Source organism: Musa acuminata, chromosome BXJ1-9 (assembly GCF_036884655.1).
Source record: "Musa acuminata AAA Group cultivar baxijiao chromosome BXJ1-9, Cavendish_Baxijiao_AAA, whole genome shotgun sequence".
Taxonomy (NCBI): Eukaryota; Viridiplantae; Streptophyta; class Magnoliopsida; order Zingiberales; family Musaceae; genus Musa; species Musa acuminata.
Genome location: NC_088335.1, coordinates 45,591,385 through 45,611,518, shown reverse-complemented (window position 1 = coordinate 45,611,518; position 20,134 = coordinate 45,591,385). Strand labels below are relative to the sequence as shown.

The following is a 20,134-nucleotide window of genomic DNA, read 5'->3' as shown; positions in this document are numbered from 1 at the left end:
AATATTCATCACAGTTTTCTCTGCTGTAAGCTTTTGTGACAGCAACTGAGATTATTGTACTGATCGAAGCATTCCCTGTAGAACTTGGGGTTGTCTTCTTGGGTCGCAGAAGCCATGGCAGTGGTGGTCTCTCCGAGGGGAGCATGACCAAGAAGGGCACACAAAGTAAAGCTCTCTCTCTCTCTCTCTCTCTCTCTCTCTCTCCCAAGCCCCGAGACGCCCAACTCTGAGAGCACAAAAGCAAAGGGAAAGGAAGCCTCGTGCCGTCTCGATTCGAGTGGTGGTGGCAGGAGAGACACCGCCATGAGGACTACGTGGGATCTACTTTTCTTAGCTGCCTCCGGCTTTCACTGTGCTAATATTCTAAGGGGTTCTCTGTTTCCTGTGGACTGCTATGACTTCGAGACTTGCAACTCTGCTTTTCCTTTCACTTTGGGACGTTGGGAGGCAACCATCCCTGCCTTCGAGGATTTGCAGCAAAGTTGCAGTGGCTCCCAATTCAAAGGCTCAGTGCCACACCATGCACACCATAGTTTAATGTAAATGTTGCTTGCCTTTTGTTAGATATTATTCCAAGAAGAAAGCCTCCAAATTTTCATCTCTTAATCCCAAATGATACCAATTGTTGATTTCATTTTATTTTGATCCACATTCTATCCATTAATTAAATTTCATGATTTTTAATTTTTTTATTTAACCATTATTTTATGTTCCCAAATTAGTTCCAAGAGGAGAGAGATGTATTGAGGTCTATGATCATAATTTTACGCATGAAGTTAAGTTTTAATTCATTTTCTAGTACATTATTTTATCGTTGAGACGTTTCGCCTTCATCATATTTTTTTTCAAATATTCTTAGGATATTATCTTAGGATAAAAATTTGCAGAAAAATTAACTTCAGACAGCTTTGGATTATTAATAAAATTTATTAGTATTTTAATTAGATTTAATATTTATGTGTTTGGGTTTGGTGCAAAGATAGAGATGAGTAACAACAACAGCAGTAATGATACTAGTAATTATGCATTGCTTTCAGGAAAGCAACTTCCCACCCTCTGCCATCCTTGCATTCCTCAGTGTTGTTGAGGTCATTATAGTTTCTGGGCCTCCTTTATTAAAGTCTCATCAATTTTGAAGACAGTGCTGCAAAAATCTTATGGAAAGCAAAGGAAAGCAGAGCTCTAAAGTTGTCATTGTTTGATTCCCTGCCAACAGCAAGAATTGCAACACCTAAAGCTTCACCTGGTTTCCTACCTAAAAAGAATACTGTTCTTAGTGTACTATTCTCAGTAATCATTTCTGCAGCATTTGTCAGCTATGAAAGAAAATTCTGGAGACTGTGGCATAGAAACAATGATGAACATTTGTTCAGGTAATCATTCTGGTGCTAAGGCAGGTTAACCATTGTTTTGATTCTAATCTCCTAAATATATAGATTTTATTTCTTCTTTCCTTTAATTTTTCCCTTTGTGCATGAATTCTTTTTAGAAAATTTTCTTTCTTTCTTTCTTTTGAACTTTTAAGTGTAATCAAACAAAGCATAGAATTATCAACATTTGTAGTTATATGTGTGTCTAAATCTAAATTTCAGCATAATCATAAGTTCATCAGTCCTTTCTTTGTAAGATTTCAGAGGAGCAAAGTGTCTCAGCTCAGCTCAGTATAAGCAATTTGTGTTCTGCAAGACAAACATCAGCAGCAATTTATGTTTATAAGATGATACTTAATGTGATAAATCTCATCATTCTATTGCAACTATGTATTTTCTTGTGGAAGATGGTCTAAATCTATGAAATCATTCTATTAGATGAGATTCCCTGAAAGCTAAGACTAAAACTTGATGTGGGTTATGGCTCAGTTCTATATATCATCACCAAGCTAGTCATGAAATCAATGCAGGAACCAAAAGGAGATTTAAGTCTCTTGATGCCATTAATCTTTGCAGCTTTAAGCATCTCAGAACTGATCATAGTGTTATCTACATGAATGACCACAAAATGATTTGATTGATGAAAACCCATTCCACAAAGTGACCTCCAGGCAAAAGGTACAAGACTTCAAGACAGACAAGTTGAGACTCATGGCAGAAGATGTCCTTGATCATATATATATGCTCATTCTTCTTATGAACAGAGGCAATGATTCAGTGGCCCTAACCCTAAGTTTTTACATGTGTCTCAGAAAATTGTTCCATCACTCTCACTGCTATACCTTTCTGCATTACTTTGATACAGCTAATTGTTGTCCAGATTATAATGCTTGAGTTTACTGTTTGTTATATAGTTTTAGATAAAAAATTATCAGACTTACTAGCCGGAGAAGAAGGTAGGAGAGTTAGAAGACACCTCCAGCTAACCCCAGGAAATTTACTAAAGGATAATTTTGGTAACCCGACAAAGACAATAAAGCGAAAAGATAAAAGCGACAAGAACACCAGATTTACGTGGTTTGGTCAATTAACCTTGACCTACATCCACGGACGAAAGAGGAGCAAATCACTACTATAAAAGGGACAATTACAAATGCCTTAAGAAGATATTCCTAGGCCATAAATCATCCGAAAGTACTAAACAAGAAAAACTCAAACTGTAAGCCTAAACTATTTAACTGGACTTAAACCCAAAGTAAACACTTAGGTTTTTCTTGTGGTGCCACTTGTGGTGCATCTGACTTCAAAGCTCAGACCCATATTTATAGCTTCAATAGGAGATAACAAGCCTGATTTTCCCGATGTGGGACTATGAGACTTGCCAAACTAACAAATCTCCACCTTGGCATGTCCCAACAAAACTTGCTCCACCTTCTTCATAACAGCCCCAACGGGCAATCACCAACAATGAACACCAACCAAGTCTAAGTACTGCTTAAACTTGTAAACCGGAAGAGGCTTCATAAGCATATCAGTTGGATTGTCCTTCATATGAATTTTCTGATCAAGGACCTTTCCCTTAGCAATAGTATCCCATTTGCATCCAACAATTTTCTTACCCGAAGGCAATTTCACAAGATCCCAAGTTCCATTCCGATGGAGAGACTCAATTTCTTCATTTATCGCAATCAACCACTTAGCGAAATTATCACAAGAAACTACATCTGAGTAGGAAGTAAGCTCAACAACTTCACTTGTCTCTTCTGCAACAGATAAAGCACATGCAACCAAATTTGCATATCTTTGTGGTGGTCGAATATCTCTCCGTGATCTATCCTTGGCTATGGAATATTGCTCTTCCTTTGGATCATCTGCGTCAATAGACTCGGGACCACCTACTGGCATTCTTTGAGTAGAAGAGTTCGACTTAAAGGAATCTGAACTACCAATCTCAAGCTCCACCTGCTTCTGCGCACTATCATTTGTACAACTAGTATAATCCTCTTTGGAAGATAACATAAACAATTCATCAAAAGTAACATATCTATGTTAGGATCCTTTTATTTTTCCTTTTATTTTCTGTGCTTTCCTTTTATTTTCTGCATATTTATTAAGTCTGTTTAGTTTAACTAAAGTCGGAACTCTATAAATAGAGATATAACTGTTTCTTTTCGCTTATCTATGAAAAATACTATTTTGTCTTTTGACAAACCCTTGGAGGTCGATCCCCTCGAAGCGATCAAGGAGGCCGATCCCCTCGAAATGATCATCCCCTTCTCTTCTTCTTTTTACGATAAGACTTTAGGGTCTTATCAATTGGTATCAAAGCCTACGATAAGACTTTAGGGTCTTATCATTTGGTATCAGAGCCTACGATAAGACTTTAGGGTCTTATCAATCTACTGATTACAAATTTTGGGGATTTGGGATCAGAACACCATAATTTGTATCCTTTCACCCCAGAAGCATACCCAAGGAAAATGCATTTTTTTAGCTCGATGCTCTAATTTTCCTTCATTTACATGCATGTATGCTGGACACCCAAAAATTTTTAAATCAGAGTAATCAGCAGGAGTACCTAACCAAACTTCCTTTGGAGTTTTAAAGTTAAGTGCTGCAGAAGGAGCGCGGTTGACAACGTAACAGGCCATATTAATCGCCTCTGCCCAAAAGTTCTTTGTCAACCCTGCATTTGAGATCATACATCTTGCTCTTTCCAAGAGTGTTCTGTTCATACGTTCGGCCACACCATTTTGCTGAGGCGTCATCCTAACAGTGCGATGCCAAACGATTCCTTCATTTTTGCAGAATTCTTCAAAGTCACCTTCACAAAATTCTATGCCATTATCTGTTCGAAGCCACTTAATTTGTTTACCTGTTTGCTTCTCAATTAAAGCCTTCCATTGTTTAAAGGTTAGAAAAACATCATTTTTATGCTTCAAAAAATAAACCCAAACTTTTCTGGAATAATCGTCAATGAAAGTCAACATATACCTAGCACCACCCTTAAACTGAACATGAGCTGGACCCCAAAGGTCTGAATGAATATAGTCAAGAGTACCTTTCGTTTTGTGAACTGCCGGAGAAGTGAAGCTGACTCTTTTCTGCTTTCCAAAAATGCAGTGTTCACAAAAGTCCAGTGGCCCAGTACTCTGTCCGCAAAGTAGACCTCTTTTGCTCAATATGCTCAAACCTTTTTCGCTTATATGACCCAAACGCATATACCATAATTTGGTGACGTCAAAATCAGACAATGATGATAACGACACTGCAACCGAGCCTATGATAGTAGTTCCCTTCAAAATATATAAGCTACCAGACCTACAAGCTTTCATAACAATAAAGGTACTTCTAGAAACTTTCATAACTCCACCTTTGTATTTACACCCAAGAGCCTTTAGGGTGCCTAAAGAGATGAGATTCTTTTTTAAATCAGGAATATGCCTATACATTAGTGAGCGTCCTCACAATACCATCATACATTTTAATTCGGATTGTTCCTCTACCAATAACATCACACGCGGCATTATTGCTATCAAAACAATTCCACAATTGCAAGATTCATATGTGGAAAACAAATCCCTATTGGGACATATGTGATAAGAACAACATAAATCTAAAATCCATTCATTTTTAGACATCGTCCTGTCATCAGTAGCAAATAAAATATTTTCAATATTCTCATCAAATGCTACACTAGCTTCAGCGGACTCAGTAGTTTTCTCAACAAGTTTTCATTTTTGCTTTAATTTATTTTTCAATTTAAAGCAATCAGCCTTAATGTGCCCCATTTTATGACAATATCTACATTCCAAATTTCTATGTCTGGATTTAGATCTACTACTGTCAAATTCTCTTTTATCTATTCTACCCTTGACAACTAGACCCTCAGCCTGATTCTCTCTACTTTTCCCAGTGATATTCCTGTCTATCTGCTCCTTAGATTTCAGTACAGATTTAATTTTTTGATACGAAACTATTTCTTTTCCATAAATCAAAGTATCACGGAAATGCTTAAAAGATTGGGGAAGAGAACACAAGAGTAATAGGGCCTTATCCTCGTCATCAATTTTTGCATCTATATTCTCCAAATCCATAATCAAGGAATCAAATTTATCAAGATGCGAGAGTATAGATGTACCTTCAGTTATCCGAAGCATATACAGACTCTGCTTCAAGTAGAGATGATTCTCCACTGTCCTTTTCATGTACAAAGTTTTAAGCTTGTCCCACATGCTCTTAGCCGTAGTCTCCGTAGCTACCTCCCGTAAAACCTCGTCAGAGAGATTTAGAATGATGCTTGATCGGGCCTTCTTATCCATACCCGCAAGCTCTTCTTTTGACATATCATCTGGAATGCTCTCGGCTCCCTGTAGTACCAAATCAACTCCGTCTTGAACTAGAATGACCTCCATCTTGAGTTGCCACAAGCCAAAGTTGACATTTCTGTCGAATTTCTCAACAACGATCTTTGTTATTGTCATCGTTGCCAAAAGATCCTGAAACCAAGCTCTGATACCAGTTTGTTAGAGCTAGCCCCAGGAAATTTACCAAAGGATAATTTTGGCAACCCAACAAAGACAATAAAGCAAAAAGATAAAAGCGACAAGAACATCAGATTTACATGGTTCGGTCAATTAACCTTGACCTACATCCACGGACGAAAGAGGAGCAAATCACTACTATAAAAGGGACAATTACAAATACCTTAGGAAGATGCTCCTAGGCCATAAAACACCCGCAAATACTAAACAAGAAAAACCCAAACTGTAAGCCCAAACTATTTAACTGAGTGTGGACTTAAACCCAAAGTAAATACTTAGGTTTTTCTTGTGGTGCCACTTGTGGTACATCTGACTTCAAAGCTCAGACTCTTATTTATAGCTCCAACAGGAGATAACAAGCCTGATTTTCCCGATGGGACTTGCCAAACTAACAACCTCTAATTACATGATCCACCGGGGAGTTAAGAAGAAAGAAAAAAAAAATATATAGCCCACAAACACCTAATAATAATCCTATGTCCTAAAAACATGCACATATTAGTCAATAAAAAAATTCTTCAGTAATATTTGGATTAACTCAGTTGAAGATTCATCTTCAATCTAACAAATATCATCATGTTACTCAATAATATTTATTGGTTCTGTTTAATAGATATCTGTAGAATCTTCTGATCATAAGCCACTTTATCCTATCCTAAAGCTGGTTCTATCACACTGCAGGTTTTTTAGTGGATGTTTCAGATTGCTGCCAAAAAAAATATTCTTTTTGGATAAAATTTCTTGTGATTTTCCACTCAATAACCTCTCTCTCTCTCTCTCTGAGTATTTTAGCTGCAGTTTGGAACTTCTTTTGTCTTGATCAATGATGGTAAAGAGTCAGCTGAGATGAATGTTAGGTGTGCAGATTATAAGCATCAAAATATCAATAGAAGTGGTTGGAGATTGATGACTAATAAGATGAAATAGTCAGAACTGAAAGCAATGTTGCCTCGAGACAGATCCGTCTTTGATGGACATATCTATCCATCAAAAACTTATCTGAAGAGCTTACTGCCATTGATAACCCGAGACCATCAAAAGTCTCATGCGAGAAGGTCAACGTTTTGTATGGATCATATGCATGTTGTAAATGCTACACCATTATGTTCTTCACATGTCGCTATCAAGGAAAACAAATTGGAATTTTTGTCTTCATTCTGATTCTTGCTTTTAGACGAACAAAACCAACGGGTGATTTCATTATTGTAGTAAAGATACAGAGTTGCCACTCGACTGATGAAGTGAAGAATTATTCTGGTGAAGAACACCAAGAACACAAGCACTACAACCACAGATCATGGAGGTTCGATCAACTGGAGACTGACAACAGGCTCTGCGCCTGCTTCTCGTACCTGAAACCATCGCTCTTGGAAGAGTCTGCAGCCCAGATGAAGATGCCACCGAGCTTGTCTTGCTTCTTGAGAGTTCTACATGCCCTGAAGAATCCATTCTGTGGTGACAGACCGCCGGGGTTCTTCTCAGTGGAGATACTTGCGAGGATTCTTCCTCCCCTGTAGTTGGACTTCTGCTGATCGAAGTGGCTCAGAAACTGAGACACCGTCGTCCTCGCGTCATACGCATAGAACTGGAAGTTGACGTAGTCGATGACCTGCCCATACTTCTTCCACAGAGCCAAGTAATGCCGCTGCACCTCATCGTCGTCGAAGGGCGCGATGGAGGCGAAGGATATGACTCCGCTCCGCTTCAGCCTCGTCACCAGCCGCCCTACGCACTCCGCGAAGGTGTCGGGGTCGGCCTCGAAGTGCTCGTAGTCGACGTCGATGCCGTCCAGGTGGTACTGCTTGATGATGCCGGTGAGGGAAGCGACGGCGTTGTCGACCCAGGAGTCGATAGAGGAAGGGGTGAAGTTGGCGAAGCGGCCCCCGACGGTGTCGCCACCAAGGCTGACCGCGAGGCGCACATTCGGGTGGCTGCTCTTGATGGCGGCGGCACGCGCGGGGGACAGGTTCTGGCTGTCCCAGAAGATGTTGAACTTGCCATTGGTGGGGGAGGGGGAGCCGACGGAGGTGTAGTCGATGGCGAAGGCGAGGATGAAGTGGAACTGTACGCCGGGGTCGACGGGGACGTCGGAGAAGCGGACGCCGTTGAATAGGGCACCGATGTACTCCCTGAAGAGGTTGGAGTTCGAAGCGGCGGAAGGTGGCAGTAAGAGGAGAGCTTGGAGGAGGAGGAAGAAGAGAGAGAAGACAGCGAAGGAAGCCATTAGATTCCTGGCTGCGATCATGTGACGGGGTCACTACTTATAGGCGTCCACTTGGTGTGCTCAGTCGGATCCGGATCCTCTCGGATCCGGACCCGATATCCAAATTTATTGCATAAATATGCTTGAAACTTGCATGTGATCCATTATATTATGCTAATAAGATTAAATTATTCTTAGAGGAGTAGAAACAAAATCATCGATCATTTAAAATGTCGAATAGATTATGCAGCCGGCAAAGCTTGTGGGATCAATTTTTGGCTTCGTGATGATGACTTGTGAAGGACAGACAGACTGTGTGCGCCAAACTTGATAGGGATGTTATCGGGTCGGATACAATATGCCCACAGATCCGAATCCGGGTTGGCTTTCGAGCCTGTGTCATGCCACTGATTAAGGATTTCCCACGACAGTCTTACGTGATTGGTTGAGGCACCGTTGACCCTGTTCTGTGGTTGGGAAACACAGCGTCTACTCGACGCATCCAAGCGTGTAACACCTTGAATCCGGATTCGGTGGAACTTGATGTTTGACGGCACTCGGTCAATGGGTGGTGGATGATTACATCAGTCCCACGACAGTCGATCATTATCTCACGTAAGAGTATGAGAGGGAGGTCGTGATGATTTATGGAACCAAAAAAGAATAGAGATTATAGATTGAGGAACAAGAAAAAATGATCTAACAGATGGAGGCAATAATATCACATCACATGTTTGATTAGACTACATTATGTCAAATTGGATTAAGAAAAAATTAAAATGATTGTGTTAAATGTAAATAAAGATTAGAAAAGAATCACCTCATGCCTTGAGATTCCTCTTTCTCAGTCGAAATCTAACAACCAGTCCAGGGGTTGACTTTAATATGGCCAAGGAAGTCAGAGTTCTTATCCACACCCATCCCACAGTCGCCATATCAGACTTGTCCTCCTTGGAACCTTCAACATCCACAAACAAAGCATCAATCTCATCTCCCGATTCTAATGCCACGACTGAATCATGATCTCTCTATTTTCCAGAGCACCTCAAAGTTTCTACACCTGCCTTTTTCCATTTTCCTGATCTGCTTTTTTGTTCATGGGGTTGACTTACAGATGATTTCTAGATCCTGTCATTTTCCATTTTCAAAGGGGTTGACTGGCAGATGAGAAGATCTTGATTTCCACTGTACATGCACTTCCAATAATCCACAGCCAAGTGAAATGAAAACAAACTCTAATTGCAATTTACTTTTATATAAATCACCTTTTATTACATAAAACTTATGACATATGGCCTATGAACTGTATGTCTCAAAAGAGAACTTCAACCACAATTGGAGGAGGTATAGCTCGCAGCATATGCTTGAAAGGAAATCTTTAATTAGCAGCCTTCAAGTTAAGAAAGCCGCAAAATGAGACCTGTAGAAAAGCTCAAAAGAAAAAAAAAAAAGAGAAAAGGATGTGGATATTCCTTGAACATTATTCATTCAAGTCCCTGTTAATGCAAGCATAAGTCTAATATAATCATCTATCAGAGGCAATTGGAGAGTCAGAGCATTTACGATCAAATTATAGTTTCTATGATATCCTAAACCTTCCAATTCTATGACAATTTCCTGTTTGGGTGTTTTCTGTCTTCGGATTCTTTTCCCGTCATAGCAAACTATGACCACATGTTAACAATGCAACCCAAAGAAAACAAAATTAATTCATTTATTTTGGATATCGGTGGATCGTAGGAAATTATATGAAATTACAGACAAGCATCAAGATAAAACAAGCTAAATGTTGAGATTTGAAGGTAATTTCTTTCATAACATAACTTATTGCCAGCTTCAAGACTGAAATTAACCAGCAAATAACATCATTCTTTTGCCAGCAAACACCTACCACAGAACCAAACAACAAAAATATCTCAATGATCAGTGTTGTAGTAACTTAGCAACACCAGAAGTTCTTGTTACCTTAAACTTGCACTGTGAATTATTCATTGGTTGTTGTTCTTGCGAGCAACTTGTCGGGCCATCTCCCTGAGTTCCTCTGGTGAAGGAGGGCGAGGACCCTCGGGTGGATAAACTACATAAGAACGCTGCATAAAGCTCATTATTAGTAACACTTTCTGTTATGGTTAAATAGAGAATTTCTCCTGAGTTCACAAAACAAAAAGAGAACCACTATCAAAACGACTGGAATGGTAATCAGATCAAGAAGTTTAACCAAGTAGCCAGACTAATCTCATGTTTTCTGCAATAAGTTTATAAAATAAGCTATACACTACTTAGTTTTGCCAATATATTCGTACTTTTGTCAAAATGCAGTAAGTATTAAACATTCTAAAAGTTACCCGAATAGTTCAAAATGCCTCTTGCTTAACAGGTCAAACAATTATGGCTATCGGATTGGGAATTATCTCAAGTAACAAAGTTCAGGCGAAATAAGTTTATTGATGCACAAATGCAGCAGAGGTAAATAGCAAGAAAGAAACAAAACGTATGGGATCTCCATTAAATCAACAATTATCAAACTGGTCGTTCTCCTATTTCTTAGATAATGGATACAGTAATGACTTCAGCAGTTGCATCCTTTAACTATTCTAGCAAATATGCTATGGGTTTTAACCAAGAATAAGGGGTGCTTGATCAAAAGTAAGACACATGACTATCTAAATATCAAATGGGTGATGATTCAGGACTCATCCAAGGCATTCAAGACAACCAAGTAGCTGATATTGGTCGATACCAAGATTTGTACAAGCCACAAAATCTTGCTGCCATTTGACTTGAGATATATATTTGGTTCAAGAAGATGAGACACACTAACAGACCACTGTCTCATTATCAAAAAATTAAACACATGAATTAAATGATATGGTGCAAATGCAAATTAATTCACAATCTAACTGATGATTAACTGTTACTATTCACTGCCCTTCCATTTATTTTTCATTGAAACTTTGTAATTTAATAAGCGGGAAAAAAAATTAACTCTCATACATTGTATGATTTAGTCAGAAAATCCTCACTGCTCAAACTAAGCATCACTGAGATGATGAAGTACCACAAGAACAGGAGAAAGAATTTGTTTATATCATTGAAAAGGCCAGAAGAAAGAAATGTATTGAAAATGGGTACATGAGTCCAAGTGCCATCTATGATGGCAGAGTAAATTCTGGATTTGGAATGATTAGATACACAATCTAAAGTGCAGAAAAATGTTAAGAAATTTGCATTTAAAAAAATGATTCTTCATCACATAAACCTGTTGTGTATGAATAGAGAATAAGCCACATTATCCGGTTAATATGATGAACAATACAAGAAGATCGACAGTCACTCATCAACACATTCACATTTAACAATATTGTGAAACCTTAAACCACAACTAATCAAAGAACAAAAGATAGGTGAGAATTGTCATGTAGCATTAGTTTTTACCTCACAAAATCTCAGATCTCAGACCTTCAATCAGCTTATTTGTTCACCCATGAGAATATTCAAATTTTGTTCCCCGTAGAGCAAATGAAGGTTGTAAGCTAGAATGGATAAGTGTCTAGCTTGATTGACCTGGAAAAGGTTGAACAGAATGGGGCCACCAGTCAAATTTGTTTAGAATGTTTACACCTTGGAACCAAAAGGTGCCATGACTCTTGATGCATATCCCAATTAATTTTCAAATTAGGATAGCCAAGGCCGAAAAAAGTTCATTCAATTCATGGCCACTGCAATTTCTGCATCGGTCTTGACCAGAAGTCGCAACAAATCGTCCAGAAAGAATTGTATGCTAGTGTACTGTTCCACATGATCGACAACCACTGATCCTTCGTAACCACTTCCAGTTACTATGATTCCCATTGGCATATAAACTCATGTTTGATATTTATTTATTGTTCTCAAAGCCCACACTTTCTTGTACTTTTCAAAAGGAGAATTGAACACTCATGAACAACCGTCTTTTTTTCCATTTGATACGTCCGAATAGGAAATTGAGAGCAAACAAGAATACAAAGAAATTGAGAGCAAAAATGAATACAAACAAGCAAAATCAAAGTACCTTGGCAGCATTCACAAAAATAATTTTTTTTCGTGTATCCAAGTCGTTTCATAAACGATTGGAAGGCGAAATTAAGAGAGAAAACCTAAAGCCCTAAATGTTTCATGTCGAGGGGAAAGGCAAACACACACAAAATCAAGTAATCAGGAATCAAATTGGCAGAAAGAGATCACGAGCAAGAGTTTCCATATATCCCCTCACTACTCATAATCAGCCAAATATCTAACACAAACAAATAAAAACTAGGGCTTTAGGGAAAAAGAGGAGAGAGACATCAGGAGACGGGGTAAGAGCGTACGAAGGCCATGAGCTTGTGGAGGGTCTTGGAGTCTGTGGCGAAGCAATAGGTGGCAACGACGGGTACCGTCACGTACAGAGCGAACTTGCCGATCTCCAACAGCCCCCTCGACGACGTCCCTACCGACGACATCTCTCTCTCTCTCCTCGCTCTTTCTATCGCGAGCGCCACTCCTCGAGCGGACTTAAGATGCCGACGGGGTTAGAACCAGCCAAGCCCGAGCTTCAAGATTCGTGCATTAGCCCTACGGACGGCGATTAAAAATGGTGATTGATAATATAAGCTCACATTTATTTCATCATTATTGTCATTAAATTATTAGACATAATCTTGTTTTGTACTGACAATAAAAAGAATTAAATACTTTTAGAACGCAACTTTTAATAATAATATCAATTTCTTTTTAAAAGAAAAATATTTTTCTCTCTCTCTCTCTCTCTCCCTCTTTCTAAAGAAAGCTTCTTTTTTTCCCTCTTCACATCCTTTTCGCTGCCTGTCTTTTCCTTTCTCTATATATGTATATAAACAAGCACTCTGTTTCACCACCTACATCACACGGTTCCACTTCCTCTTCCTCTTCCTCGGCCCCTTTGGATGCGATTTGAGTCGTCGGTGCCCGAAGCCGCCGCCCGCTTCGTGCAGCGTTCGCCTCGATCCAAACCTCCCGGCCGCTGACGCCGCCGTCATGGCGAGCCACCCGCCCCCGCCCCCGTCGGAGGGCCTAGGCGACGATTTCTTGGAGCAAATCCTCTCCATGCCCTCGTCCTTTGGCGGTGGGGATGACGCCTCGCTGGCAGCCGGGATGGCCCTCCATCGGAGCTCCGGCGATGGGTCCTCCGTCGCCGCCCGCGGGGGCGGGGCGTTCCCCCTGGGGCTGAGCCTGGAACAGGGGTCCTCGACCGGGAAGCGGCTCTTCGAGGGGCAGGACACGAAGATGGTGAGCGCATCGTCTCTTTTGTTTCGTGTTGTTTTCCCGTTGGATTTCTCCTTAATGTTGGGTGTGTAGAATCCTGCGCCTTCGTTTCCCAATTGGCAGTCTGGTGTTGGGGGTGAATTTGAGTTGGGAAGCTCACTGGGTGTGGCTGTGGAGCAGGAGAGGGATTCGATGCAGTTGGCGGGATTGTTCCCGCCGGGCTTTGGGCACATCCATCCTCATCAAATCCGGTCTAATCCTCCTCCGCAGGTGCGTTGGCTTCTAGAAACCTTAGATTTTGTTTATTCTATTTCTGATTTGGTTGGAAATTTAAATTCTTGAATGTCACTCATTGAATACTTGAAAAAGTGGTTCTTTTATGCCATTGGGTTGCTAATGGAACGAAAAAATTGTGTTTTCTGGAAATGATTCAAGTGGTAGTTGTGTCAGCATAACGCTCATTTAGGAAGAATCTTGTTCGATGAAGGTCTCATCTGCTCAAACATGAAGTACGCCCATCCGGAGTCTTTTATCTTTCCTTTGTGTTGGTGGTGGTGACTTCAAGTTTTGAAGGTGTTATGTTAAGGTTTAAATTGACTATCATTATGAAAACATAAATTTACCAATTGATGTATAGTTGGGTTTTCTAGATTAAAAATCGATAAGGACAAAACAATATAGGTTTTAGTATATTACTGTTAATTTGTTGCGATTGTCAATTGTGTTGGAGGATGAAACTTTTGAAGATATTTTCTCTCTTCAATTTCAAGTGTGAATGGCTAATATGAAAAAAAAAGAACATTTTACTGGAGTGAACTCTCATTTCAAAGATGCTAACTGGTGAGCTGTGTATTCTTCTTTGTACTCTAGTACCAAAGGGTAAAGAAAAAGAGAAGAGGAACTTATACTATTCGTCCAGCAGGAGCATATCAATCCATGCGCTTGCTTTGACACACTCTTCTCTCATGCGGTGCATGGCTAGAGGCTTATCATATGTGACATTCTTTGGAAAGTTCATATGTTTGACATGGTAATATATGCCTTTTGCGAGTTCTTTCTATCAATTGTTTTACAGGCTTTCCATGGACAAGTGAAACAAGGTGGAGTCACTACAGTGCCACAGCCTCCAGCCCCACGACCAAAGGTGCGAGCCAGGCGTGGCCAAGCCACAGATCCTCATAGCATTGCAGAGCGGGTAATGTTTGGCTGTCTGGTACCTTTTTTGCAGCTCCCCATTTTTTCTGCATCAACATCTCTCCTATATTGAAATTAATTCTTTTTAGTGAATCTCAGAAGGAAAACTTTACAATGATCTCCATTTTGTCATTCTGTCAGTGAGTTATTCAATTGACTATTTTTTAATCTGACTATGGGATTTGGGGAGTCAAATCTATACTCAAATGGGTTTTCTAGCCCTTGCTTATTCAGACCTGCAATCTGCACTAAATCTTTAATTGCTTAGGCAAGGTATGATCTTTTGTGCTGTTTTTCTAGCATGACTTGAAGTATCAATTGACTTGTTAAGCACCAGGATCCAAATATTACTTTTTCTCTTGTACTTTTTCTTGTTGTGGGATATGAAATCATTCTTCATTAGAGAACAACAGCATTTTATTAATATTGATCTACACTGTGTGGAAATTTTTGATGCATACTGTCAGAAAATGTGCAAATAAGTGGATCAGCATTGGTCAATCATCTTTTATATTCCAACTGGATTTATTTTTTTTAGTACACTCAACAAGAACAGCAATATCAAGCCATAAAGTGTTTATGATCTAGTTATATCTTGTCATTTTGTCCATTTTTTATTTTCATATTGCATGAAGGCATTTTGAATGGGCCTTTTGTGGTTGCAGCAACGGAGAGAAAGAATAGCAGAAAGACTAAGGGCTTTGCAGGAATTGGTCCCCAACACTAATAAGGTCAGTATCTTGCATATTATGTTATTAGAAAAATACAAAGCACGTAGAATTGTAACTATTTGTTTCTTTGCATGTTTAGAGGAATTATCTTTGTTGTAACAAAATCTGATTTGGTTGCCTTGAGAAGAACTTAGCTTTGTTACCAACCCTTGGTGATTCATTTCCATTGTTCATAAAGTAAAATAATGATTGGTTTTTCATTATTCTAGTTATATGTTGGGGAGTTGAGAAAATTTTAGAGAACAGCATATGTCAACTATGCAACCAGGTGGTTGTATACCGGGTGATTGATACTGGTTATGTCATCCTGTCCCACCAATATGGTACTGGTATATACCAGGTGGCACAATGACCAGTACTGTCCGGCATAACTGAAAAATAAATAAAAGAACTGATTTGTAGCTAGCTATATGGTCTGATATCTGTCCGTAGGTAGACCAGCAAATGTGAGTCGGCATATACCTGTCTGCCTGGTATTTGGAAGAACATTTTTGTCTGGTCTTATTGTGACCGTAACTTAATTGGTTCTTTTATTGTTGACCCTGAGTTGCTTTGTTGGGATTACATTTTTATATTTTGCATGAAGTGAAGAGATATATCTGCTGATTGCAGATCCAAGTTATACGGTAACATGGTAAAAAAACTCAGAATACATGTTAGTTAAATGAACTACATTTTTTAAGGATGGTATTCTTGCCATTTAGTTACCAGACTAATAAGACGGGTGAATCTCCGGAGATAAATGTAGAATATTTCTCTCTAAATTCGATTAATTACCTGTTTGTTAAAAGTGTGATTCTTATTGACAATGACTAAACATTTTTATCTTGTCTATGTACCAATAGTTTTATTTTACATATGCAGACTGATAGAGCAGCCATGCTTGATGAGATTCTAGACTATGTAAAGTTTTTGAGGCTGCAAGTGAAGGTAATTGGTATCTGATTTGAATGAGCAATATTTATGATATATAGTTTATTAGAAACAACAATGATGCTTATAGTTATATTTTTAGTCTCTTTTCTGCTAGATTTATGTGTTAAACAGTTTTTACCTGCTAAGATTTCAAAACATTAAACATAACAAAATTTGATGTACTCTTACTGTTCCAGTTGCTTCACCCTTTTATTAAACTTAATGGCATTTTGACAAATTTGTAAGAATGTGATTAGCATTTCATTCAAGATGCTAAGCGAGGAATATTTTGAAAAGATACACCATTGCTGTTAATTTATAACCCACCTATTATAGGAGATCATAAGTCTCATGACTTGATGGTGACAAAGTTTAAAGCTGTAGCCCTAGCTTGTTTTTGCTGGCTTCCTTATAAAACAATACATTTGCCTTGAATACTTTTTCTTATCAGCAAGTATCTCTCTCTCTCTCTCTCTCTTAAAGTGGCTCGTGGGATATTTGAGCTTCTCATAGACTATATATGTTTTAATTGTGTCAAACATCTAGATATCTCGGTCATTATTCTTGAGTCCACATTAAAGGATCATTATACGTTAACTGAATAATATTACCATCTTGTTTTGTTTGAGTGACTATAGCTTTGCAACTACAGTAAATTAATCAGAAGTGAAGTTAGTGATAGCTTGAATGAATCAGAACCTCTATTTCTGTTCCAAAAAACAGCCATCTGCAGTAGATAGCATATTATTCTAGACTAACACATACTTAAAGTTAATTTTTATGATTTTGAAGCAACATAAAAGAGGATTTATTGTAAACTCTAGCCTAGATCTGCTGTATTAATTTCAGATACTCCATCTGCATCAGTTTTTGATGGTTGATGAAAAATACCCAAGCCAGGTGGAATAAATGTGAAGTTTACCTGATTTTTGGTAAATCTAAGAATTGCTTTGAGGCTCAAAACTTCTGTTTTGTGCTATTATTGTTTTTGTCTAGATCTTTTTCTTATTTGTATTTCTCCCAAGCCACACAATGTATGTCTTTCCTTGAACCTTACATTCAGTAATTCAAATAAGAGCATATTCTGAGATCTGAGAAGTTAACTAAGTGTTTCTTTTCAGATTTTGCATTTCTTTAGTAAATCTTTCTTGAAAGTAGATCTTTATTGTTTTTATTCACTAATGGCAGGTCCTAAGCATGAGCAGATTAGGTGGTGCAGGTGCTGTTGCCCAGCTGGTAGCTGATATTCCAGTGTCAGTTGAGGTAAGCTTAAAACTCCATTTGGTGGATAAAATCATTGTTTTTAGGGACTACTATGGTCACTCTTAATATACATGTAAGTTGTTTCTGTGTATTTTCTTTATCTGCTGTTGATTCCTAGTTCAAATAGGTAAGTAGTAGCTGAAATTCATGTCCTATATAATATATTGCATGTGCATAGGTAGCTAACTCATGGATCGAATTTTTTTGAAAAAAATCTGAACGTAAACGACTGCAGATTTTAGTGCTAATATCTTTTATTGTTGCATAGGATAATTGAATGTATAGTTTGTGCTTAGGAAAAAAACTTGACTATGTCACATAAATGCTGGTATTAGATGTATGTGTATGAAATTTGAAGAGGAAACAAAGGGTAAAAGGAAAATTTTGAACTAATTGGTGGACTTTAAATGTGAAAATAGGTTATTATTTAAGAACATATTGAAAGTTAAAAGGAATAAGAAAGTTAGAAGAAAACAATGTCAACATCCCATGGACATTAGTTGAAAGGTGGAGTAGAAAGAAAGGTACTGGTTGTACTAATTAAAGATATAATAAAGAATACCATCTAAAGTGGTTTGCTCCATGGAAGAACTAATAATGCATAGGCTATGTTAAGGTAAAGTGAATCAGTTCAATTAGTGGAAGCCTGGAATAACAAAAAAGGGGGCCAGATATATAGGGAAGATGATGACTTTTGATCATCCAGTGACACTTTCCTTAACGGGAGCTATATTTTGGAAAAAACTTCATGTAGTTGACCAGAGATAATTGGGAACAATGTATTGCTGTTGATGGTGCTTTTGCCATAATGTGCCACAAATTGAGGCATTGCATAAAAAGGCTCATAGGCATGCCTGAAATTGAGAAAATAGATTGAGTTGACGCCAAACCTTTTTTTATCATGTGGCTTGAGCTCATGTGAATAGGGAGCTCGGCTGTGTGGTTTTTTTAGACAAGGAAGGAGTGAATGCAAATGTGAGGAGTTTAGGAGTTGATGTAAAGAATTGCTTGCAGCTCTGATTGATAAATTAAACTTGAGAATATGGAATGATTTCGTTTTTCTTTGACTCTGGTAGATTTTATGTCATTAAACCTTAATAGAGAGTTTAACCCCAAGCATTCTGCTGATATCTGAAGCATTATTTATGTTTAAATAAAAGCCTTTTTAGTTTACTTATGGAGTACACACAGTCAGTTGGAATGTTGACTTCCAAATTTTCAGCCCATCACACCGTTCCATATCTTTAAACCCTAGACCCTGCGAGCATAGGATGATGTTTTCTACAATTGTAAAGTGGCAAAGCACTTCCCAATTATCATGTTCTCATCCCATCATATATTCTACATGCCTGTTGACATTTTCTACATATTCACGATGATCATGCACAATTTTATAGAAGATACTTTATGTAGGTGGGTGTCCGATTAAACTGTCTTATAAATAGTTTGACCTGGTTCCATTATATACTTGTGAAGGGGGAAACTAGTGAGGGCGGGAGCACACAGCATATTTGGGAGAAGTGGTCAACAGATGGTACAGAACGGCAAGTTGCAAAACTTATGGAAGAAGATATTGGAGCTGCAATGCAATTCCTTCAATCCAAATCCCTCTGCATGATGCCAATTTCACTTGCCATGGCAATCCTCGACACACATCACCAATCTGAATCCAAGACAGTCAAGCCTGAACCAAATACCCCTTCATAGGATCGAGCAATCAACAAGAACTCTATAGCGACAGCAAATACGTGTCTCCATCGGTATGTAGAAACCAGCACTCTCCGACCTTCAACGGCATGTTGGATGTGACCTAAAAGGTCCTGTGTGTCGCGCAAGTGCTAGATGATGTCATTCTCCTGTTTACTTTCCCCTACTTTTGATGAAGGTGTTATTATTACAATCCCACGGTAAAGATTCTACTCGATTACCTAAATATCTCAATGTATCTCTAAGTGATAGAGGTTAGCTGCCAAAGTGCTCACTTGCTCTTAATTGTCGTCGGGTACTGTTATGCACTAAGCTTATTACTTTTGGGTGGGGATTGCTGTATTGTAGCGTAGTGGGCAGCATGCTTGATGAGTGTGGATTTACACACTTTTCATAGAAATGGAAAGCAAGTTTGACATGATCATTGATGATAATGATCGCGATGTTATATTTTTCTATCATGCACTCATTCTTGCTGTTAAGTGGTGCTTGTCTCCTTAGTGGTTTGTGCTTTACTGGGGTGTGGCTTGCTGATCTAATGGATAGAGATCTTTTCCTCACCTTTCAACTTCATTTCATGTTTGAACCGGAGCCTACTGGCCATCTTGTCATCTGCACTCTTTGCTTTTTTCTTGTGCAGTGTATTTATTGACTAGTTGAGAAAAAAATATATAAAAGCACTATAGATATGATCTTCTATAACATGAATATATAGTAATTAAGAAATACCATGTAATATCAACATACTGAAAGTTCACTCTTCCTCTACATGTTCTTCCTTTTGTCAAAGTTCTTCTCTCATGTCCCTAATTTGATAATAGAAAACTTCTGCTTGAGACTGGTTATTTGAACTATGGTTTAGAAAAATAGACAAGTCAAATTCAACTCTCTAAGTTAACCCCTTTCTCTTTTGTTATCTTTGTAAATGCAAGGTCTCCATTTATC

The 20,134-nt window shown here is 38.5% G+C and overlaps 3 protein-coding genes across 6 annotated transcripts; 1 reads left to right on the top strand and 2 right to left on the bottom strand.

Moving 5' to 3' along the window:
* Window positions 1-7,075: 7,075 nt before the first annotated feature.
* Window positions 7,076-8,174, bottom strand: LOC103999025 (chitinase 2-like). The gene has a single exon (XM_009420654.3). It carries the CDS (start codon window positions 8,157-8,159, stop codon window positions 7,224-7,226), a length of 936 nt encoding a protein of 311 aa, XP_009418929.3. The 5' UTR covers window positions 8,160-8,174; the 3' UTR covers window positions 7,076-7,223.
* A 1,166-nt stretch (window positions 8,175-9,340) lies between these two features.
* LOC135585312 (uncharacterized) lies at window positions 9,341-12,643 on the bottom strand. Of its 2 annotated transcripts, none has more exons than XM_065084065.1 (3): window positions 12,467-12,643; window positions 10,083-10,207; window positions 9,341-9,537 (listed from the first exon to the last, which is right to left on the bottom strand). In XM_065084065.1, exons 1-2 carry the CDS (start codon window positions 12,596-12,598, stop codon window positions 10,106-10,108), a joined length of 234 nt encoding a protein of 77 aa, XP_064940137.1. In that variant the 5' UTR covers window positions 12,599-12,643; the 3' UTR covers window positions 9,341-9,537; window positions 10,083-10,105. The 2 variants fall into 2 exon arrangements, with proteins under 2 accessions (XP_064940137.1, XP_064940136.1); XM_065084064.1 differs by lacking the exon at window positions 9,341-9,537 and adding an exon at window positions 9,813-10,004 and having other exon boundaries at window positions 12,467-12,642.
* Window positions 12,644-13,005: 362 nt separating this feature from the next.
* LOC135593787 (transcription factor UNE12-like) lies at window positions 13,006-19,658 on the top strand. 3 transcript variants are annotated; one of them, XM_065084062.1, is made up of 7 exons: window positions 13,006-13,403; window positions 13,473-13,649; window positions 14,455-14,574; window positions 15,239-15,304; window positions 16,169-16,234; window positions 17,408-17,482; window positions 18,959-19,658. In XM_065084062.1, the coding sequence occupies exons 1-7, from the start codon at window positions 13,152-13,154 to the stop codon at window positions 19,187-19,189; spliced, it is 987 nt and encodes a 328-aa protein (XP_064940134.1). In that variant the 5' UTR covers window positions 13,006-13,151; the 3' UTR covers window positions 19,190-19,658. The 3 variants fall into 3 exon arrangements, with proteins under 3 accessions (XP_064940134.1, XP_064940133.1, XP_064940132.1); XM_065084061.1 differs by having other exon boundaries at window positions 13,019-13,403; window positions 13,560-13,649; XM_065084060.1 differs by having other exon boundaries at window positions 13,019-13,403; window positions 13,503-13,649.
* Window positions 19,659-20,134: the final 476 nt, after the last annotated feature.